At 40.4% G+C, this 25228-nt stretch overlaps 1 protein-coding gene across 1 annotated transcript; it reads right to left on the bottom strand.

Annotated features, from left to right (window-relative positions):
- Positions 1–1427: 1427 nt before the first annotated feature.
- On the bottom strand, positions 1428–24339 carry LOC311234609 (E3 ubiquitin/ISG15 ligase TRIM25-like; the record flags this gene model as incomplete). The annotated part of the gene is made up of 6 exons (XM_084321856.1): positions 1428–1957; positions 6310–6469; positions 6769–7008; positions 21243–21338; positions 23037–23411; positions 24109–24339. 6 exons carry the CDS (start codon positions 24337–24339, stop codon positions 1428–1430), a joined length of 1632 nt encoding a protein of 543 aa, XP_084177982.1.
- Positions 24340–25228: the final 889 nt, after the last annotated feature.

Raw genomic sequence — 25228 nt, 5'->3', positions numbered from 1 at the left:
GATTGCAGTTCAAAGTGCTTTAAATCAGTAAGAAATAAGACATAAAATCAGTGTAAAACAAGCAGCAAGAGCAAAGCATAAAGTGGGATAAGATAATGCAGATATATTAATAAAATCATATCAGAACCTCATGTTCCTATAGGCTTCTAATTTCTGTAATCTGTTTCAAAACATGATAAAGGTCATAGTATGCACCCAGCGGATAGTGGGGCGTAAAGATAAAAGTAAAAATAAGTAAAATAATAGCAAGGGTAAAATTAGCAGACATATCAAATCACAGTTTTTCACATTAGGATCTAACATTCCAACAGGCCACCTTGTTCATGGTTTGATTCAGTTTTATTAGAATAGAAAAGACATGAATGATGAAATGAGCACATACAAATTAATTTCAGGTAACTAACATTGCATACCTCTTGTCGTGGAATTAACACAAGATTATGCATACTTTTGACAATAAAAGTATGCATTGATGGGTTAATTTCACTGGATGCATTCAACAAGGCTTTCTAAATGTAAACATTATCTGTGCATCTCCCCTTTTCTTCTTCTCTCCCTCTGGTTCTCACTCTCCCTTTTTCCCTCTCTCTCTCTTTCCTTCTCTCTCCCTTATTTATTGTAATTTTCCTTGTATACTATTGTTAGTAATTTTGTATTTAATTTACTTGTACAGTATGCATGTACAGTACACATAACCTTGTTTTTTGTTGCAGCCCCCCCATTCCCACAAAAGGATAAAGGTTTTTGGTGAGGCTGCTTTTGTATATAAGAATTTGTTCTTACTTGCGGCTGGGTGGCGCAGCGGAGATTGCGCTCGTCAAGAGTCTCCGGTCTCGAATCCGGGTGTCAGCATTGGCTCCGGCTTGGGCCTGCCGTCATACTGGCTCAATTGGCAGAGTCAGTGGGTGGAAGACGATGGGTGGTAATCTGGACATTGTGGACAGCGACTCCTACAGGTCGGTTGGGGGACGCCTGCACAGCAGAGACAGGAAATGGAGGGGGTAGTGTGAGCCTCCCACACGTTACACCTCGCCAATGAGAGTCCGCGCTGGCAGGTGAAAAGATGCGACAGGCTGCCTCCTTGTGTACCGGAGGGGACAAGTGATGCAAGGCTTCTCTATCCTCCCTACAACTGACCAGTGGGGGGCATATGCGAGCAACGTTCGAGACAGGGGAGGGGAGAATTGGAAACATGAAATTGGGAGGGGAGAAAAATAGAAAAAATAAGGAGAAAAAGTGGATAAAAAAAATAATTTGTTCTTACTTGGTTGCCTAGGTAAATAAAGGTTACATAAAAAAATATATATATATTTTCTGATATTACATTTGAATGCCAATACCGGCCAATAATATCGGTAGGCCGAAAATATCTGACATCTCTAATTGGTATCAATTATATTTAAAAATAGATACGATGGTCTCATGCTCTACCATATGTTCATTAATTCTGCTGTTCCTCCATTGTCAATACATATCCCTGGATAGAGGGCCCGTCTGAACCTGGTGTGAACTGTATGGAGGTGGGTCATGGTGTCAGAGATACTGTAGAAGGACAGAGTACCTGCCTTGTGATCCAGGTACATTCCTATCCTGGAGGACTGAGGGCCTTTCACTGTGGTCCCACAACTATTGTGCCAGAACATGTAGCCTCCACTGTAGCTCACTAAACCCCAGGACTTTTTATTGCGTCCAAAGCATGACTCAGCAGCATTACCACCTTGTCTTTGGATGTCTTTGTAACAGACTGCTGTCAGAACCCCGGAGCCAGTCCACTCTACTTCCCAGTAACAGCGTGCAGACTGACCCTCTCTGCACAACACTTGATCATACTCAGTGAATCTCTCAGGATGGTCAGTGTAGCCGTGGTTGTTTAGTGACCCAGTCACCTTCCTGTTCTCCACTGACAAGGACAGGTTCTTGTACACCGTGTTTGGGTCCAGTGAGAGGGGACAGGCGTCTGGGAGAAAAATACATGACATCAAATCAGAGCAAATTAAAACACACAACCTCTATTATGTCAGTCTCCGTCAGCCGACACACAACATAAGTGATAGAAAGAGGTCACCGTGGAACTCACAGTGTAAAAAGTACTCTCTCGTCCCGAGCTTTGGTGGACGTAGAACAGCCACTGGAGAAACTAGAGACACAAAATATCAGTCACAGCATGTTATCAACATGGATGAAACAATAGAACTCATCACTTATTTCTGATTTGCTCCTTGAGCTGTTGCAGAAGTCCTGACGAGTGGGTTCACAGGGAGGCTCATTCTGGGTTTCTATTGTGACATCTTTATTTATTTGTCTTTGTATGCATCTATCTCTCACTCTTTAGGTCTGTTATCTGTTGCTATTTGATTGAGTGATTGATGTATCGGTTGATTGATTGATTGGTTGGTTGATTGAATCATTCATACATTGATTACATTTCTATTGATTCAAAATGAAAATAAATTCCATTTCACACAAACAAAACATTCTGTCCCCCCCCCCCCCCCCCAAGCTTTACAAAAACATTTTCCAAAAGGGAAATGCCTTTACTAAAACATACTTTCATGATCATCTAAACTAAAGTAAACAAAAGAAATGAGCAGAAATAGATAACATCTTACTTAAATATTGTTTATATATATATATATATATATATATATATATATATATATATATAAATAATCATAGAACCTGCTGGAGTGTAGCCAGGGCCCTATTGTACCTGGTTCAACTAAGTCGATCAAAAGTCCCATTAGCCAGATTCAATTAACCCGATGTTTGAATCCAGGCTTCCCCTGTTCCTCGAACGCTGATTCAGTCTTGTTAATTCAAACCAGACTTGATACTCAGGATAATTGCACGCTGCCGCCTCACCTGAAAAGACAGCAGGTGTCGATCGCAGAAATCCTGATTTTCTAACGGCATTAATTGATTGATTGATAACTTTATTAACCCTTTTCTCGCCAATGACATGTTACGACGTCATTCCTAGCCATGCGTAATCTGCCAATGGACGTCGTACAGCGTCTTTGAGATCAATATTAAAAATGTCTGTCATGGCAATCATATTTCACCCACGGATCCTTGACGGGTGCTGTAGATCTCCGCTCAACTCTCCAACGGTCCAAGACCGCCACCTGGTGGCCGATCGGCGAGTTGCCAAAACCGGAAGTGAGCGGCCGGAAGTGGTGCTCATCCATATTCGGTCCGGCCACTCGCGGACTCCATCTTGACACACTGGACATGGATCCGTTGCCATAACTCAATAAACAACATACTTTGGACGTATATAGTATTATACAACCTGGAACTGGACCAACTAGATCGACATCCCATAATAACAATCTTTTTGCTCCAGTAGCATCCCCCATCGCTACGAGGAAGCTGCGGTGAGTTTCAGCGTGTTTGATTATTATTATCCATACAAACTGCTCTGATCTATATATCACCCATACTACATAAATGATTTAACGTCGGCCACGGACGTATAAACCCCCCCCCCCCACTCCGGGCACCAGCAGATGATAAGTCATAACGTCTAGGACCACGTACAGTTGACATTTTTTATCTGGCGTCAATCGGTATCAAACTACATTTGATGATCTAATATGTATTTATGGCTATAACTCACGTTCTATGGAATGCTGCAGAAAACGATAAAAACATATTTATACTTTAGACCGTATTTTAGTATGAATGTGTGAATGAAAAAGTAGAACGTTGCTACATCCTAAACGATAGATACTTGATGTTGAATGGGCCATAGTAATGTCAATTTAGCAATACAATTTAAAAAGTTATAGCCCTGCAAAGAAGGGGAACATCTCCATAGACTTACAGTACTGGCAGAGAAGGGATTAAGATGAGAATAATCTCTGGCAGATAAAGGGTTAACAGATTGCAGAATGGGTACAATACAGTACGGCTCAATAGCCTCGCTGACAAGTTAAATGCATAATGTATAGTCTAATTTTAAGTCCCTCATTACCCCAATCAATCAGATTATATTTCTTTAAATGTGCCTGCTGGCAGTAGGCTTAATGGAATGAATAATCGAATGAGATCTTGCTAGCGAAAATAATTAGTTCAACTCTTTCAGAATTAGTAGATAAAAACAAGCCCAAAGAGTATCTAATTGATACAAATTAATATATACTTATGAGGATATCTGTACTGTATGTGCTTAGGTATCATGCACTATATAAATACATGGTTCTTAAAGTTTTCAAGGCGCAACCCCCAAAATAACATGTCAGAGAGGCTTGGAGGCTATACAGTTTCACTATTAATCAGGTTTTAATCTGTTTCGGACATCCATACATGCATTGAATTGATTAACCTTTGGTTTATACCAGTGACACCAGTCATGTTAACCCTCTTGTTCATCATCAGATAACAGTGCTTGAACAGAAATGCATTTTCTCAAATTCATTCATCAAAATGTCAAAGGCTTGCAATTGCTCATTCATTTTCTCAAGTCACGTCCACATCATCAAATCCGTCAAACAGCGCATCTCCTCAGACATTTTAATCCCAGTTACAATATCACAATAACGTGTGAGTGACAGTGATACAATTCAACAATCCACATATTCAGATTCGTCGTAATTCACATCCACAATCCACGCATAAAGACGCTTCAATTTATGCTTGAATGAAACACAATCTGGGCGCTCAGTTAAGCAAATATATCCACAGCGGAGAATATGAAACGAATCAGAGCCAAACGGCCAATAGGTTTCATTCATTAAAAATATCCCTGCAGGATTCACATTTGCAATGCTCGGTTATTAAAATAACCACATAGTGTGTGTCGCGACTCGCGAGCGCCGTATATATGACGTGCATTATTTAGGACAAAGTAAATCCATAGGCTTAATATGATTTATTATCAGCATTTTAGGTCTATTATTTTACATTTCAAAAGCCCCCTCTAGAAAAACGAAGCACAAAAACATAATTCAGAATGGTATAATGGGATCTAGACTGTGAGGAAGGGAGCTGGCATTTCTTTTTGCGAGGGCGTGGCCAGGTTATCCAGCTGACTGAACTAAACCCTGCGCTGGACTAGGTTCAAACGTTCTGATCTGTTGCCATAGTGATTTAGATAATCGCGTGTCGGGGAACCGAAAGATCTGGCTTATGTCAAGTTATACTGAAAATAATCCGGCTAACTCAGTTAGCGAGGTACGAGGAACAGGGCCCAGCATTGAGTCATGTTTTACAACAGTCTATACAGGTGCAGCTCAATAAATTAGAATATCATAGAAAAGTCCATTTATTTTGCCACATTGATGCAGTAATATGTGCAAAAGGAACCCCAACTAAGTACTAAGTGAACATACTTTTCAGTAGGCTGACATTTCTATATTAAATATATTTTTTTTTGATTGGTCTTATGTAATATAAAAATTTTCTGAGATACTGAATTTGGGGTTTTCATGAGCCACTACTTACTTTTACTTAGGCCTTTAAATCCCGGTCTTGTGCCCTCCGCTCCAGATGTTGCCAGGACAGCCCTTCTTTCTTCATCTCCTGTTCTGTGGTTCTTGTCCAGGTGGCTTTCGGTCTGCCTCTCTTCCTCCTGCCCTGTGGGTTCCATGTCAGCGCCCGCTTTGTGATTGTAAGCCATACTCATCCAAATTTAAACAAATAAAGGCTTGACATATTTCACTTTGTATGTAATGAATCTATAATCTATGAGAGTTTAGCTTTTTGAATTTAATCACTGAAACAAATGAACTTTTCCACAATATTCTAATTTATTGAGCTGCACCTGTATATTCATCTCACCTTCTCCTGATATCTTCATGTTTTCCAACAGTCTATATATTCATCTCACCTTCTCCTGATATCTTCATGTTTTACAACAGTATATATATTCATCTCACCTTCTCCTGATATCTTCATGTTTTACAACAGTGTATATATTCATCTCACCTTCTCCTGATATCTTCATGTTTTACAACAGTCTATATATTCATCTCACCTTCTGCTGATATCTTCATGTTTTACAACAGTGTATCTCACCTCCTGATATCTTCATGTTTTACAACAGTGTATATATTCATCTCACCTTCTCCTGATATCTTCCTGTTTTACAACAGTATATATATTCATCTCACCTTCTGCTGATATCTTCATGTTTTACAACAGTGTATATATTCATCTCACCTTCTCCTGATATCTTCATGTTTTACAACAGTGTATATATTCATCTCACCTTCTCCTCATATCTTCATGTTTTACAACAGTCTATATATTCATCTCACCTTCTCCTGATATCTTCATGTTTTACAACAGTGTATATATTCATCTCACCTTCTCCTGATATCTTCGGCCAGGTATCCTTCAGGATGTTCGTCAGTTCGTCTCTCAGCTCAGAAACAGCATCACTCATATTCCTGAAGTCACGTAGAGGATGGACAGCGATACTGGGTAAGTCTGGAGATACACTGGGACTGGAGAAGGACTGGAAACCCTGGATAGAGAGAAATTATATTAAAGAAAGAGTCAGAATCATACGAAAATTACCTACAGTAAAACTAGTATTTTTTTTTTCAGATGTACAAATGGCTGTAGAAATACTATAGTGAATCACTATAAAAATAACTATATACATAGTATTTCTTTGGTAAAACCACAGGAATACTAGTGATTCACCGTACATTTCTATTGACTTTACTACTGCAAATAGTACATGGGCAGAAACAGACATTTTAAAGTAGATATATATGGTTTAAATATAAAAGGAATAGAATATATTAATATCTAGTGAACCTGAATGAAATGGATGTGGTCGTCACTGTCAGTATGCTCCAGCTGCTCCAGCTCCACCCCTCTCCTCCTCAGCTCCTCTATCTCCTGTTCCAGTTGCTTCAGGACCCCTTCAGCCTGACTGACTGCAGTCTTCTCCTGGGCTCCGATCAGGGCCTTCACCTCCTTGCGCCTCGTCTGTATGAAGCGGATCATCTCAGAGAAGATCTTATCACTGGCCTTCACTGCTGTCTGGGCTGAACTCTGTTAAAACACAAAGACATGAATGGACTGCATTTTTATAGCACTTTCTTCTAAAGAGCTTTACAACTTATGCCTCACATTCAAAGAGATTTGCACTACAAGTCATACCTAGGGATGGGAATCGAAACCGTTGGGAACCGGTTCCTAATTGGCCGATGCCTGGAACCGTGTGGCTCCTGTGACTTTCGATTCCCTTAACGCTGCCAGGTTTTTCCTACAGTTGCGCGCGTTAGCATGTAGCCATGGCAGACTCTATTTGATTCCTTAAGGGCTCAAAATTGCCTGGCTTTTGGTCATATGCTCCCGAAATGCTCCCGCTGTTTGGCTACTTCTATGTGCAGTGAAAACTACTTGAATGCTTTCATTGATTTAGTTTAGGGTGAGCTAAAATTAGCCGCGGAGCTATCGCTAGCTAACGTGAGCTAACGCTATTTAATCAAGCTCACAAAGAGAGATAAACAGCTGACAGCGGATAGTACAGGTACAAATACAATAAAACAGCGGGTGGGGACTGTTCTGTAAACATTGTACTCTTTAGTTCACATATAATAAGAGCCGGATTGTTTATTTACTAAGTCCGTCAGACAGGAAGTACCATGGTGCAACATACAAATGTGTCCGTGTAGCAACACAAGCCAATACCTACAGGACAGGGGCCCGGGGAGGGAGCTCTGTGTGTCTGTGTGTGTGTGTGTGTGTGTGTGTGTGTGTGTGAGACAGAAGTCAGAGGAATAACGACTGTTATTCAATAGATTAAATTAGTTTAAGAATAAAAAAATAAATACATTTTAAGAGAATCTCAAATACATTATTTTATTTAAGTGTAGGCTATAGTTAATGTTTTATTTTTTACAGTTTTTGTATTTTTCTGACATGGTAAATGGCTGCTTTTTTATATAGCGCTTTTATCCAAAGCGCTTTACAATTTGTTCCTTACATTTTACCCAATCACTCACACATTCACACAACGACGGCGCAGGCAACCATGCAAGGTGCCAACCTGCTCATCGGGAGCAGTTAGGGGTTAAGTGTCTTGCTCAAGGACACATCGACACGCTGCCTGGGAGGAGCGGGAATCGAACCGGGAACCTCCGGATTGCCAGACGACTGCTCTACCTCCCGAGCCACTGTCGCCCCTGACATGGGGGCTCAACAATAAATGACAATCAGAAATGTCAAGTTGCATGTTGTTATTCTAACCAGCTTAGTTCTGTTGCATTTCCAATTTATTTATTTAAATTATAAATTGATCAGGTATCGATAAGAGAATCGATAAAGAATCGAATCGATAAGCAGAATCGATAATGGAATCGTATCGATAAAATCCTATCAATTCCCATCCCTAGTCATACCTCATTGCACCTTACCCTAAGTTGTGTACATTGTACCTAACTGTTACTCATTTTACTCTGTATAGGGAGGTGTAGTCTGACGTCACTGGTTGTTCCACCCGTATAGTAGTGGGGCAGATAAGCTATATCTATATGGAAGGTATTGTGCATTTTATGAAAGAAGCATGAAACTTTCTACAGTGTTTCTATATACCAGGGGTAGGCAACCCTAGGCACGCGTGCCTGCATAGGCACGCGGGGGCATTTGCATAGGCACAGGGGGCAGCAGTAAAAAAAAAAAAAAAAAAAAAAAAAAAAAAATGATTTTTTTTTTTTTTTTTGCTTTGAAATATTATAGTGAAATATTTTGCACTGTTGTCGCATTTATCTTGTTGAAATCCTCCCACAGGTTCTTTTTACTACCACATATTTAATTGAGACCCTTTATTTGTTTATTATTTCAATTTAGCTGGAAATACATTGCTACATCATTCAGTAACATTTGCAGAGCCTTATAACAAAAACATTATTACGGTCACCATTGTGACCAGTGGGATTAATCAACAAATTGTATTATTTATTTTTCTATTTCATTGAACATTGCACATGTTAAAAGCCATTTTTTTTACTCAAAATGTGAGTATTACCAAGTCAACTTGTGTTCTTAAAACAATGACAATAAACATAGTTTTATTAGGTTGAAATAATGTGGTTGTGTACTTATTTTTCTGTTAGCTTATTATGGATTGAAAACTGAAAACCTTAATGCACAGTAACTGAACTCAATATTTTTAAGTTCTGGTAACTTATTATTATATTTTTTTTTACAGTGTAGTCTTGCGATCAATCAAAACTTATTTACACGATATACCTCACATTCACCCTTCATTCACATCCTGGTGTTCTCCATTAGGCCTGTAAGTGGAGCTATGACAGCACACGTACAGTACACACACCAATGGTGTGTGATGTGTCCAAAAATGAATGGGCAAATGTGAGTGAAATGGTCGCACTGTATGCAGCTGTTTGTCTGCATTGCATTCCCCCCCCCCAACTCAGATTTAGGGTTGATACAACCATCATAATAATATTGTTAATAATAACAATAATAATGATGTAATAATGTAAAAATTATCATTAAAAATACCTGATTATGAGAAGAAAAAAATTACGATGCATGGAATATTGTTGAGGCACACTAGTTACAACTATATTTCAAACAGGCACTCCATGTCAAAAAGGTTGCTGACCCCTGCTATATACCATGAAGTTTGTTTTCAGACGTGGAAACTATAGTGCTGTCAGGCGATTAAAATAATGAATCTAATTAATTACAGGATTTGTAATTAATTAATCTAATTAATCGCATTAACCATTTTATGCCTGATATTCTTTTGTGTTTTATTTTTTTATAATTTTTTAAACAAACATATAAACAAACATGACAACACACCATAAGATATACGTAAGCATTATTAACAGTGCACATCCAATGAAATCACCATATAGTTAAATGTCTTATACAGGATATACCCCCAATACCTGCTATCTAATACCCTACACACATATGCTCTAGCTCGTACTCCCCCCTCCCGGACCCCCCATTGGATAATCCATCCATTATCCCACGCTCCTAACCAGACACTACCATTATATGCTAGCTTTTATTATCTCCACCACTTCTAACCACATTTTCATTTTTGATTCATTGAGACCCAAAATTCTTGCTGTAGATATTTCTTGATAAATCACATCGAGATATGTAATAATCCAGACCTTTCGGCACATTTTTTCCGGTTGGAACCATCGTGATGCTATCAGCTTTTTAGCCACTGTGATACCCGATAAAACCAATCTCTTTAGCTGTGGATGTACTGCATTCTCAAAAACATCATTCAGCAGTAATACAGAGGGGTGTACAGGTATATTCAGAGTTAAGAGATTTGATAATTGCTGGGTCACCTCTTTCCAGAATATTTTAACTGGTGGGCAGTCCCAGTACATGTGCATAAATGTCCCCTCGTCCCCATTTGTACATAAGGAGCATTTGGAGTCTTGTTTAAGACCCATTCTGTTCAGTCTTATAGGAGTCAAGTATGTCCTATGGATATAGTTAAGATTGATTTGTTGATGGTCCGGGTTCCTTGATGCAAGTCGAACATTTGCCCAGGCTTCTTGCCACTCAAAATCTATTTCCAGGTCTGGTATATCCCTCCTCCAAATAGAGTCTAGGTGGAGGGTTTCATACGAGGCCGTTAGTAATTGATGATAGAAATCTGATACAAAACCTCTCGATGTCCCTCTTTCATAGAAAAAATTGTGGTATCTGTGGTGTGCAATTGGTATCGTTAATGGAACACCGTGAGCCTTCAAACATGCCAATAACTGTGCGTAAAAATAATATGTGGACTTGGTGAGATTACATTTTTTGCGTATTTCATCGAAACTACAAAAACACTGTTTGTTGAAAACATCTCCTAATGAGTGTATGTCTTGCTTTTCCCATCTAGGGAATCTTATAGGTTGTTTTCCAATCAAGAGTGCATTGTTATTGAATAAGGGAGTATGATTATGCCATTTATGTGGGATAGAATATTTTTTTTGTGTTTCACGCCATATCCGGATCGCATGAGTGATTATGGGGCCAAATTTCCATTCGCATTGCTTAATTGATAATTTGGTGTATACTATGTCCTTCAGCCTATATGGAGCTACTATATTTTCTTCTAAATTTCTCCAGGATACTGATGCTTGGGGATGAAACCATGTTGTCAGTGGTCTTAAAGTGTATGCCTTAAAATAGTGGTAGAAATCTGGAAATGCCATACCACCGTCTGCTTTGTTTCTCTGTGCGGTGGATCTTTTTATACGTGGTGGTTTGTTATTCCAAATAAATTTGTATGTGGAGGAGTGTAATTCTTTCCAGTAACCCTTTGGAGGGGGTAACGGTAGCATTGAGCTGAATAAGTTGATTCTAGGTAGGACGTCCATCTTAACTATTGATATCCGTGCCTGCACTGAGTTTTTAAGTTTTGACCACCTGACAAGGTCGTATTTGATTTTGTTTTGGATTTTTATGTAATTTATGCCTGATATTCTATATTCTATAATCATATTTCAAATTGCATGTGTCCGGGTGGCAGAATTCAGTACTGTATCTACACCTTCTGTTTAATCATCTTCCATCTATTAATTTGCTTAGATTTTTCAGGTCTGGTCAATTTGAGCATAGTGTTATTCACAGTCAAAGATAAAAAAAATTGTATTGATATTCTCATTTGGTTCATTACAATTTACTCAAGCCTAGTAACAGACCCAGTATTTCTGACACTGGGAATACATTCCCTGAGATCCATAGATGTCCCTAGAATCAGATACCAAGAACATGCAAATGGACCATATAAAAAAAAATCTGTAAATGTGTATTCTATTTTTTTGTAATTAATTTTGAGTTAATTTTCATAACGCGATAATTAGCTGTATAATTAATTAATCTAATTAACGCGATAAACTGACAACCCTAGTGGAAACACTTCTGAATTTACCCCTGGAACTTGTCAGAGGCTGTACACATTTTGGGCTCTCAAAATGTTTTTACTTTATGTAAAAACCTACTGGTCATCATAAAAGTGCTTTAATACATTAAATCAGCTGTATAGGATATGGCAATTGGGTTTCATGTCATACAAACACACCTCACACAAAGACTCAAAAAAGGACTTTCAACAATGTGCATTTTAAATTTGATTGAACAGTTGACATATCTTAACCTACCCTAGTTGTAGTAAGTAGTACCTATCCTACAATGACATTATTAGTGAGGCCTAACAGTCTCCTGAGCATGAGCAAAGGGCAGTACACTTGAGGGCAGCCTTTTTGCACTTGCAGCGTGTTGTACACCCTTTCTTGCTACCACAATGGATCAGTTCATAGCAGCTCTGTGATGCTTCTGGAAGGGTGGTCCACAGTGGCTGCCATCCCATTTCTTCTTTCACCCAGCCCCAATCAGCAGGGGCGCTGCTCCAAACATTGGCCTGATAGCTAGCACGCTTAATATGTTGCTCTAGCGCAGCCTTCGTTGGGGGCATGTTCTCCAGAGCTCTGGATTTCTGAGTGAAGAGCTGTTTTCTAGCTTCATTTACCTCTGTGCTTTCGCTTGTCCTGTCATACATCAGTACGACAAAGCGCTCCAACCATGACTTGGACAGCTCACTCACATCACCCTGCATCTGCAGGAGCTCATTGAAAGCCTCAGTCACTTCAGGGAAAGCCTTCCATGTGTCACATCCTGTGAGTGTGTGGAACAATAGGAGAGCAGCACAGGTACTTGGACCCAGCTTGTTGGCTATTTCATGAACGCCAATATATCTGAAGTTGGTTCCACTACCAAGAGCAATCCACATTTCCTCTGGCTTGATCTTCCTAAACATGGCCACGGCCAGGACTACAACATCGGTGTCAACAGTACGAATAGTCACTAGGGATGCCCCGATCGATCGGCCAGCGATCAGTATCGGCCGATATTCAGTATAAATATGAGATTGGTGAATTCCGATAATGCTTTATTTTCGCCGATCGTGAAAACCGATCGAAAAACATGATCCAATTCTTAGCGGAGTTCTCACTCGCTGACTTCTCTCTCAAGCACACAGAGCTGCAGCGCATTGCCCCTCCCCCCCTCCTCCTCCTGCCCCTCCCAGACCCGTGTCAACAGAGGCTCCTATTGCCTCCGGCAATAGTCTGCTCTAGTCTAGTGCATGGGACCTCTGTGAGCTAACGTTAGCTACCTAGCTAACGTTACTGTTTAAACAAAATGACCCAGTCAACTATTCACTTTTAGTTTAATACATGAGGCATTGTCTAACGTTATCTAGCTGGCTAGCTACTGATGGCTCCTGATATCAAAAAATGCTCCAGCAATAGTAGAGTAGTGCATGATACCTCCGTTAGCTATGTAGCTCACATTAGCTCACCGTTTATATGAAATGTCCCAGTAAACTAAATAGTTCACTGAGGCGTTGTCTTAACGTTATCTAGCCGGCTAGCAGTAGCTACAGATAGCTCCTGATATCAATGTCTTATAACATTGATTCGATGCGTATTCGAGCCCCTGGCTTGCATCGCAGTCACGAAAGGGGCTAGCTGAGGGCATGCTGAATGTGATTTGACCAAAGCAGAGTATACACACAGACAGTGGAGCTGTTTGCAGATAGCGAGCATTTTGACTTGTTGCGTGGTGGCGATGTCTCGCAGATAATACAACTACAAGTATAATTATATAATATATTTTATAAAAAAGAAAAATTATATATATATTTTTTTTTTATAAAACCAAAAACGATCGGTATCGGCCGATATGGCTCATAGACGATCGGTGATCAGTATCGGTGGCAAAAAACGTGATTGGGGCATCCCTAATAGTCACCTTCTTGCAACCCTTCTGAACAGCATCTGACACATGCAGAAGCAAGCGTGTGTCTGCTTCCTCGTGGGAACATGGGGTGAGATTTGTCACGTCACACTGGGGAGGAGAGCAGAGCACCATTTTGCCATGAGTTGCGTAAACTTATTTTCTCTCATCTACTGTGATGCAAATGACTTGCTGAGAGAGGAATCCAAACAATTCTGTTTTGTTCTCATCAACACGCAGGAAGTCTTTCCAGTGCTTTGGCAGTGCAGTGGTAGGCATCACCCGTCTCCTGATTCCCTTCCCTCTCTTCTGTTGGGTGGTTCCTTTCAGACTGTCTGGGATATAGATGTCCCAGATAACATCAAGATGCCTTGTTTTCTCAAGTTGGGATTTTGCATATGGCACAAAGACATCTGCATAGTCCTGGAAGGTCTTTGCTGGACCAGGATTCAGTATCTGGACCACAGCTGCACCATCAAGGAACACAGCATCAACCACAGGAGGAGGTTGTGAGTCAGTGTCATCATTATGCAGTGCAAGAGGTCTGCTTTTGTACCAAGCCGCATCTTCCCTCCTTGAGATAAAGATGGTGGTGCTTCCTGGTTTTCATGACTGAAGAACTGATCCAGATTGCCATCACATGTTTGGCAAGCCACATAGAGCCGCGAGAAGAGATTGCAATCACGCTTCAGTGCTTCAAGTTGTATCTTCTGCTTTGACTGTTTTCACTGGTGGGCAGCTGAACAGAGGCTATTTGTTCTTGGGCAGGGTATCTGTGACTGGCTTTGTTTGCTGCTCCAGGCGTTCTTCCACAAAGGTCTTGTACTGTTGTGCACCAAGGGACTCCACTTTCCTTACTGTGTCTGCAACTGATGAACTCATATATTTAGAGTCAAGCAGCAGGACATCCTGACTCTCTTCAAGAAATGGGTTCCCCATCTCTTCGATCACTGCTGTGAGGGACCCAACATGTTTTATGAAGGTTTCTTGCACTGCTGGCTGCTGCTCGTGGTGACGATTTTCACTTTCTGGGATGATTTCATTCTTGAAATCTGTAGTCATTCTGGCAATTTCTGGACCTGTCACCATCCAGCGATGCAAGTTTCAAGTTCAAGTTTCTTTAATAGTTGTCATACAGAAGTACAGAATACTTTCATACAAAATGCTTCTTACTGTTACGCTCCAGAGACTGTGCTAGACAAGATAGTATCAAATAACATAGTATAGCATGTAAATTAGAAGTAGAAAATGAGGTCCCAGTGTTCAGTATAGACATATGTACAATGTTCGATGCAGAATAGACGTATGTTGGCCTGACAGTGCCCCAGGATTCTCTGTCAGGCCAACTGCTCCACCAGATCCTTTGATTAGTGCGTTGTTCTGTTCGTGGCAGTGGTCAATTGCAATAGCAGAGAATTTGTGACTTGTTTTATGCACAACAAACTTTCCAACACGGAACTCCTCCAGGATGGCTGGATGTTTATCAGAGAGGACCATCATGTCACGGACATGCACTGATAGCCACCTGGAGTAGTGAGTGTGGTCCAGAGCAAACATCCAGGGTAGTAGCCAATGTTCCCTCTAATTTTTTTTCGGTCTGAGCAAACACTCAAACCTCCTGAGCAGACATCAGCAACTACTGAGCAACATACGTCACCTGCGATTAACCGGTTAGTTGATAAGCGGCGGTTTATAAAGAATCTGAGAATCTTAATTTCTCTTAATGTCTAACATAAAAATATATATACATTTTGCTGATACACAAGAGAAATAATACAAAAAGGCATATTATATTCCATAATCAAATATTTATTTTACCATTGATTGACGATACAGAGCATAGTCCTTACTTTGGCTGGGTTGGCGGCGGCGGTGTGAGTCGTGTCACTAACTTTTGTCTTTTTAGGAGGCTGACTCGTCATTATTTTATTAAGTGAATTATAATGCGACTTCAAGGGTGACCATATTGTGATTTTTTTTAAAGAGGACACTCTGCCTTCAGCCTCAAGATACTTAATCAAAGTTTACTCAAAGATGCCTTATCATTATAATATATTTAAAGTATACCTCCTCTGTATGGATATAAAATTATTGTTTATATTATTTTATATAACAAAATAATATCTCTCTTTATTACATGGCGTTTTCACATTCGCCGAAATGCTTGCTTGTGATTGGTCAATAGCCCCCCGACTGCGGTCATTATTTTTCAATAATGACCGCTGTTTTTTCAATAATGACCGCAGTGCGCAGCTGTTGGCAATCAAGCCCACTGACACACACTGTTTCAGTGCAATTAGACAGTGTTCTGCTGCCGGCGATGACAGGGGGCGGAGCGACGAGCGGAGCCAGAACACAGCGGAGCCAGAAGGCTGCCCGCGATAATAATAATCACTTTATTTGGGCTGACACAGAACAACTGCAATTTGTCAAATGAATTAGGTATATTGTTAGTAAGTTAGCCATGTAATAAGCGGGATAATGTATAGCCTACGAGGTCATTGTCGCAAAATAATTGACCTTCACTACGTTTAAAACACCTCGGCGCGGCGCCTCGGTATTTTAAACTCTGTGTCGGTCAATTATTTTGCGACAATGACCTCGTAGCCATACATTATCCCTTACATAACCAGTTACTCAACATGCTGTATTATGCCTAAAGTAATCTATCTGACAAATCGCAAGAAAATAACTAAATCAACCTATGACAAAATATATATTTTCAAGTTTTACTGGACAAAATAAATAAGAAAAATATGATGTAATGTTCTAAATAATACCTCTTCTGTATTAGAAAATCCAGCTTTAAAAAATATATCTTTATCTTTTCAATGTAATGTAAATTATAAAACAGTAACATCACAAAGATACTAATTTAAAAGTGCACTATGCAGTTTCAGATTTGTTGCAATTAGTGTACTAAACTAATTTATTACACACATAACCCTTAGAATGATTGTATCATTTTTTTTTATGCACTTTTTCTCCCATTTTCTATATTTTTCTCCCATCCCAATTTCGTATCATCCAATTCAACCCTCACCTGTCACGAACGCTGTTTCTTGCCTCCCACAAGCAGGCTGCAATGTGGACTAAGTCATACATAGCACAAGTCCCCTCCGATACTCGAGGTAATAGCAGTCGCATCTTTTCACCTGCGCAGCTCGATCTCTCAGTGGCGAGGAGTAACGCGTGGGAGGCTCACGCTGCCCCCGACACTTCCTGATTCTACTGCGCAGGCGCACCAACCGACCTGTAGGAGTCGCTGTCCACAACGCCCGATCCCCACCCATCAGTTTCCCACCCCCTAATACGGCCAATGTGTATTAGTACGGACGACCAGCTAAACTGAAAGCAATGTGGAGTGCTGGGATCGAACAGTCGAGCCCAGCGTCTCCGCATTTGTGGCGAGCGCCTTGCCCACTACGCCACGTAGCCGCCCAGAATGATTGTATCATAAGCATCTTATCAAACCAAAACATAATTTTGAGGCATCAAAATAGTTTTAAATTATTTTCTTTCTCTCTCTGTATAGCTGCATTCTTCAATCAATTCGGTCAACTTTGCCATCAAACTCTCGCCTCGCACTGCTTTGTTTGTAATGTTTTGCTGTGTCCATGTGAGCTTTGAGATCGCCAGCACCTTTATTAGACACATAAACATATGGTCAAGCTTTGCACGTGTTGCACTCCCTTTCCAATTAGTCTCGACCGGGATGATAAATTGGAAGTTTTCTCTGCAGTTCATCTGTAATGTACATTTTCGTGTTTGCATTGTGAGGAGCCAGCAATGCTCTGTCCACTTCCTCATCTGTTGTGTGTGTCTGTGTGAGCGTGCAGTAGCGCCGCCCACAAGGCACTGAAAGCGGGGCTTCTCTTGGTAACGTCACACGCAACAGGGTTAGGGATGGTTAGGGATGTCCCGATCACATTTTTTTGCTCCCGATCCGATCCCGATCATGTGATTTTGAGTATCTACCGATACCGATCGTTCCCGATCCGATCAAAAAAAAACAAAAATAAAAAATTATATATATATATATATATTTTTTTTTTATCCCAATTTCTCACATTACATTCACCCTGAATGTTGACGTTATCCAGGTGAAAAGTTAACTTCATTCAAGCGAGGCATTGCAATCCTTGACATAAATCATTTGATGTATAATTAAATCAAAGGAAATGCGTTTGGGTCTGAGAGTGTGGCTTGTCTGCCGTTCTGATGCTGGATACTATTGGTTTGTTTTGGCAAAATTCTTCTGCTCTGTGTGACAATAAATAAATGAATGATGATATGCAATTTAAAACCAAAACTAAAGCCTCAGTATGAGTTTAAGACGTGAACATGGTCATGTTTGTTGAATAAAAAAAAAAAGTATAAAAAAAAAAGAAAATAAAAAATTGTGCGACCGATTTCAGATGTGCGCGGGAGCGTTTTGCCATGTGCGCGCGTGCGCACAGGCACACCTTAGGGGGAACATTGGTAGTAGCTGTGTGAGGGTTTCCACATAGAGCTTAAAGTTGCCCTCCCACAGTGATCTGACGTATATGAGCATGAAGACCTCAAGTGATAAGGTTTTCAACCAGTAGTCGAAATGCACACTTTCCCTGACTCGCTGTAGGCACCATTCTTCAAATGTTGGAGGGGCCGCTTCAGGTATTCAGTGCTGATTGTAGGCCAAGTGCAGTAGCTTGTACAGGCTAGCAGCAGTAACTTGGTGGGCCTGTTTAGGTCCAGCTCAGCGGGTATCTGTCCAAATTCAAGAAGATGCCTGGCCAATGACACTTGCTTGAGCTGACAGGGCATTGCAAAGCTTCCCTTGTTTCCACTTGGCAGAGAGCACAGAGTTCCCAGTTAGTGGGGCAATGCAGCTTCTTAGATGTAGAAGGCCGGGCTGGATCAATCAGGATATGGCGTTTTGACATGATGCAGGCACAGTGTTGCATCAAATTGCTGAAGAGTGTCGTAGGCTGCCTTGCCAGTAGCTAGCTGACACATACAACAATCCTGTAGTGAACATGAACATACCATATTGTAGATGTAAGTATATATTGGTATTATTTTACGCATGTATTTATTTTTGTACATATTTAGTGAGATAAATGTCATTAACACCCTCTTTGGAGGAATTAATGGTGAAGAGGTTAGAGGTGGATTGGCTAACATTACACAATGGCTAGTTAGCTAGCTAGTTGATAGCTAGATATCTAAATGTATTTAATTTAATTTCATTCATCATCATCAACATTTCATTCATAATCAGCTAGAAATTGTATTTGATCAATAAGAACATGATACAAATTCTCACCTGTCCATACATCAAAATCTCTTCTCTTCTCTCATGTGCACTTTTTTCAGGCTACTGTCCTCTGCTGGTCTACTGCAGTAAAATCATGCAACAAACTGACACAAGGCCATGGCTGAGCAAGTGAATGTCTTTATTAGAACAAAACTGCCATTTTAACAGACATATATATTATTATAAAGGAGAATAATGGGACGAAAAGTGGAAAAATGCAATGCTGAGGTCAATGACCCCTCAAGGTCACCAGAAGTCAGTCTGAAAGTGTTTCCATGTCTGAAATCAGACCTTGGGGTAGGTAGATGATATGCTGAAAGTGTCATGCTTTCATAAAATGCACAATTAGTTTGCTTAACCGCACCACTATAGGGATTTATCATTGGGAAAATGGATTATCGGCTATTGTAACAATTCTGCCGCATGGAAATTGAAAAGCTTTACATTTTTGCACAAAAAAAGTTCCCTTCTATCACTAACATTATTGTTTAAACATTTTTGATTGAAATAAAATTTAGCGATTATTTTTAACACTTTCTTCGCCAGGCTTATGTACATCATTATACCCTTCTCTGCCAGCTCTATTTGTCTATGGAGAAGTTCCCCTTCTTTGCAGGGCTATAACTTTTTAAATTGTATTGCTAAATTGACATTACTATGGCCCATTCAACATCAAGTATATATTGTTCAGGGTGTAGCAACGTTATACTTTTTCATTCACATATTCATACTAAAATACGGTCTAAAGTATAAGTATGTTTTTATCGTTTTCTGCAGCTTTCTGCAGAACGTGATTTATAGCCCTAAATGCATTATATTGATGATTGTATATAGTTTGATAGCGATCGGCGCGAGATAAAAAATGTCAAATGGACGTGCTTCTAGAAGTTACTACTTATCATCTGATGTTGACCGGATGGGGGGGGGGGTCGTTTATAATTCCGTGGCCAACGTTAGATGATTCATCTAGTGTGGGTGATATGATCATTAGAGCAGTTTGTATCGAACACGTTAAAAAAAACGTTTTCGGCCGAAAATGGCAAAAAATGGCCTTTCGGCTTTCGGCCGAAAGAGTTTTTTCACCGAAAATATATCACCGAAACAGAAACAACCTAACAACCTTGCGTGTTGTTGTGATGATGTCGCGCTGTCGAGAGTTGCGCTGCCCCTATGTAAACTCTGCGCGCAACGCGTCTGTTACGACCCTGGCTCAAAGGCACGCAACCTATGTGCAAACAAACACCAAAACCCGTGCTTAAACTCAAAATACTACTCTAACAAGGAATTACTGGTACAAACTAAAGTACAAGGAATGGAAGAACGTGACAACTCTCCCTCTAGCCACAGACAGCCTGCATGTGTGACTGACAGGCTGGTTTTAAGCTGCCAGCAGGTAACCAATCAGCAGCAATTAGCTAATTAGTAGCCCTCACCTGCATGCCCAGTGACACAGGAGCAAACAAGGTCATGGTACATAACAGAGTCCAACAAATGCGTCCCCAACATGCTTCCATATCCTCATTCACTATTATGCCCGTCGCGGTAGGAGTGATCTAATATGCATATAATTCGCGTGTTGTTGTGATGATGTTGCGCTGTCGGGAGTCGCGCCGCCTCCATGTAAACTCTGCGCGCAACGCGTCCAACAAATGCGTCTTCAACATGCCTTTACATCCCCATTCACCATATGCCCGTCGCGATTAATCACTGAGTGATCTAATATGCATATTATTCAGAGCGAGAGGGGGGGGGGGGGGGGGGGGGGGGATTGTGTTTCTCACATTGACGCTGTCTGTCTGTCGCGCGTCTACTGTGCCGAGTCAAGCGAGCACATTCAGCTGGGGACTAGAAAGGTGCGCTCAGTAGAGCACAGATGTCTGCTGCGGCAGCCAGAGAAAAGATGGAATTAATGTACTGTATGCATTCAGAAGTGCTGAATAAATGTTTTATGGACCCATAATAGTGATTATTTATTATTTAAGTTAAGTTTAGCCATAATCATATATTTTTCCATAATCTTAATGTTCCACAACATTGGTAAAAAAAAATCTATTCTATGAATCATTTTCGGCCTTTCGGCTTTCGGTTTTCGGCCAACTGTTTTCTATTTTCGGTTTCGGCCAAGAATTTCCCATTCGGTGCATACCTACAAATAAGGACTTCTTCTTCAAAGTCCAGTTTCATATGACCTCACCTTCAGTGTCTCCACAGCCAGTCTGAGTGCTTTCAGCTCCTTCTCTCTCTCCTGGACTCTCTCCTGGACTTTGAAAAGACTCTCCCCCAGCAGTTTCTGTAACAAATCAACGTAGGAAGAAGAGTTTTAGTTAGGGACTTCATTTAAAGCTACACTAGAGACAGCTTTATCTATAGTGTAAGATTGGCACCCTGTGGCCATGAGAGGTAATTGCATCTCGTTTAAACATGGCGGATGAGAGAAAACAGTAAAAAACTAGAATGGGTGCTCATTGGAGCACATATGTCCGCGACATGCTATAATTGGGAATAAATATGTCCCCCCAATGAGTGAAGGAGGTATGGCATGTATACATGTTTTCTATTGTCTCTTGTGGTCTGTTCAGGAGGTGTGTGAGTCACAAGTGCTTTCTTGCAGTTTGTGGTTTTCATTGGGATTGAGGTGTCTTTAGCAAACACAAGTTGCTTCCAATAGAAAACACTAGCGTTTACTCTGACTGCCCAACCAGTCATGTCATGATTTCTCAAAACGCAACTGAGTAACACTAGCTGGTTACTGGAAAACAAGAGATGTGCTGGCGGCCTTTGGCCACAGTGTTCACATCACAAAATGAACTCCTCACTCCCTCACACTAACCTTCTGTTTTTAAAGAATCAAACTTTGAAATTCACTGACCTGGTTAAATTCAAAACAGCGCAAATTATGTTTAAAGTAAATCAATAATACAGTGCCTAGTAACATTCAGTACATGTTCACAGGCAGAGATGGTATCTACGGGTTAGGATGGAAACTTCTCCTAAAACACGACCTTGAAGCAAATGGGCATCTCGGTCTGTGGGGTGTCACTTTGGAGCAGCCTGCATGAGACGTTAAAAATGTGTAAAAATATTAGAACATTTAAAAGCTGTTATAAACAAACATTCTTAAACAAATACATGAAAGAGGAACATCTAGAGTAGTACTGTTACTTATGATTATGACATATTCTATTCCTTGCAAATACTGCTTTCTTTTCTTCTCAGTTTTCTTCGTTTTTTTTATCATTTACTATAGATAGAGAGCAATAATCTGTCAATTGTGTGATGTAAGGAAGGGGCAGGACTAGATAGGCACTAATTCTTTCTACCCCTTCTCGAACCAAATTCTATGTTTTGGTTTCTTTCTTTTTATTTGTATGCGTGAGTGTGTTTGTGTGTATATGTATGTGTGTATGTAGATATATGTATGTTTATGTATGTATATTGTTTTTGCTTTTATCAAATTTGTTGTGATTTTTTACTGATATTTACTGAATAACTCCAAAGGCTAGATTTGTATATTAGCCTATTTTATTTTGGTGTGTTATTTAGTCAGGTTGTGGAAGTGCTGTTTCTGTGTGTCTGTGCATCACGCACTTTGATTATATGCACTTTTACTGTAAATTGTGCCCCTATGCATTATGCACTTTACTATGATATGCACTTTTAGGGGATGTTGATATCAACCTTAGCATTTGTCCTTTTATACCGTCTGTTTTTTATTTTTCTCTGTACTGTTCTACTCTGCTCCTGTATTGGATTAGTCGTAGACACACAGTGTTTGCTCTGTACCTGTATTCCAATGTGGATTGGTCCATACATGGCAAATAAAATCTCTGACTCTCTGACTCTGATGTTCTTAGTCTATTTTCCTCAGTAATCATTACCTTGTTTCACTTGTGTTTCGTGATGATCTAATTAAACACCTTTGTTCATTGTGGACCTTCCTCATTCTTTAAATGTGATCTTCGTCATGAAGTAGATGTTCTGGTCCTACCTGTTTCTCAGTCCTCTCTGCTGCAGCTGACACAGTGTCGTGGCCTTTATGTTCATCCATGGTGCACAGATAACAGATACACTGCTGGTCCGTACGACAGTAGACCTCCAGCAGCTTGTTGTGACTAGAACACATCTTGTCCTGCAGTCGGGCCGCAGCTTTGACCAGCTTATGCTTCTTCAACACGGGGATACTGTGGTGAGGTTGGAGGTGGGTCTCGCAGAAAGAAGCCAGACACACCAGGCAAGACATGAGGGCCTTGTGGCGTCTGGTTCCAGTGCAGAAATCACAGGCCACGTCTCCTGGGCCGGCGTAGGTCAGAGCAGCAGAGGCAGAAGCCTGCTGGCCCCCTGTCCTCTTCAGCTGCTCCACCACCTAGGAGGACAGAAGGACGGCTCAGTCACTGATGACCATAAAACAAGGAAAACAATACATCTGCAATGAGAAATTACATGTGTTTCTGTCTCTCTTCATGTACATGGGGGAGGGGGGGGGGGTTCAGTACCGATACGCAAAACTGACAATCAGAGATATTTGTTGTTATTGGGTCTACTATTAGCATAAGTTACTTCATATTGTACACTGACCAAAAACGTTTAATTCAATCAAAGAAATGTAGGCCTGGAAAAAAGTTCTGAAATGTGTAGGAACACTATGTATACAGGGGCATAGCAAGACCTTCACCAATTAATTCATTGATGATTGACACATCCATAGTAGAAATGAGGATTCGTATGGTTAGCATTATTATTATCGCACATCCAGAAATGCCCTTATGTTTAAAATGTTCATAGAACAAAAAGCTCAATATCCTGCACAGGAAGAAAACACATTTTTTGAACTTTTAAAACAACATTTTAAAACAAACCTTTTAGTAAAGACACAGAGAGCCCTCCCCCAGTTTTGGGCCATAAGTCATCTGTTCCCCTCTTAAACTGGTAAAGTGCATTTATATAGTGCTTTTATCAAAAGCGCTTTACAATTTGTTCCTCACATTTTACCATTCACTCACACATTCACACACCGACAGCAGAGCCATGCAAGGTGCCAACCTGCTCATCGAGCCACCCACCTCCACAAGCATGGTGTTTTTCTTCAGTGCGGGCCTGAGATTGAAGCACTGTCTGCACTGGGGACAGCTATATACTCCCTTCTTCTCATCCTGGTCCCAGCTATCTCCAATACAGCTGCTGCAGTAACTGTGTCCACAGGGGACCGTGACTGGTTCCGTCAGAAGGTCCAGACAGATAGAACAGCAGAACTGGTCCTTGTCCAACACAACACCCTCCTGCTGTTCAGCCATTTTACCCAAGTGTAACGGTTCTCAATTGGTCAGAGATTGAAGAGACTGCTGTCGACTATTTATTTCCTACAGAAGACAGATCAAATACAATATCTGTAGTTTTCTGGTCACTACACATCTTGCATACCTCAACAGATAGCTACAAGTTTTATAATGTCTCAATGACACAGTATTTATAAAATACATGTATTTTACAATCTCTACTTGCCAACACAATGTACCACACAACACAGTAGCCTATAACATACATTTGTAGGTCTATAAACCAAATTGGTAAACTTGCACAACCTGCTGGACATAGCAGTAAATGCAACAGTGCATAAAAGGTACACTATATAACGTTGAAAATAACATGTTTGCATTATGTATGGAGCCACATACCTACAGAGGACATCAAATACAATAACTGTAGTTTTCTGGTCACTGCACATCTTGCATATAGGCCGTATGGTGAAGGCTGTATCGTTTCATCCCGTTCCCACCTCGGCGAATTACACAATTTTCACTCTGGGTGAAAGATATATTGGTGTAGATTTAGGAACAAAAGTTCGCCTTTGACAAAATAGCCCATTTTGCGCAATCATAATTTTAAAGTCTGGACTAGATATTTCCTCACGAATGGATATTTGGTCACCATGGAGTTTTATTTGACGCAATTGGTGCGAGTTCGGTCACGTATCTTGCGCTCGACCAATAGCAGCTCTCCTTGTTGCGAGGATACGGCAACAAAGAGAGCTGCTATTGGTCGATCCGGTGTCAACAAATAAATTAAATCCACACTAACGTTACGGACTAAAATGGACAAAACACCTTCTAAAGTTCGCAAAAAGGTTTCTAAACAATGTTATATGCATCTCACGTCCGTTCAGAAAGAATGTGTACAAGATTT

Source organism: Notolepis coatsorum (assembly GCF_963971535.1).
Source record: "Notolepis coatsorum genome assembly, chromosome: 9".
NCBI classification, from domain to species: Eukaryota; Metazoa; Chordata; class Actinopteri; order Aulopiformes; family Paralepididae; genus Notolepis; species Notolepis coatsorum.
The sequence above is the reverse complement of the archived record's forward strand: the minus strand, read 5'-3'. Positions and strand labels throughout refer to the sequence as shown.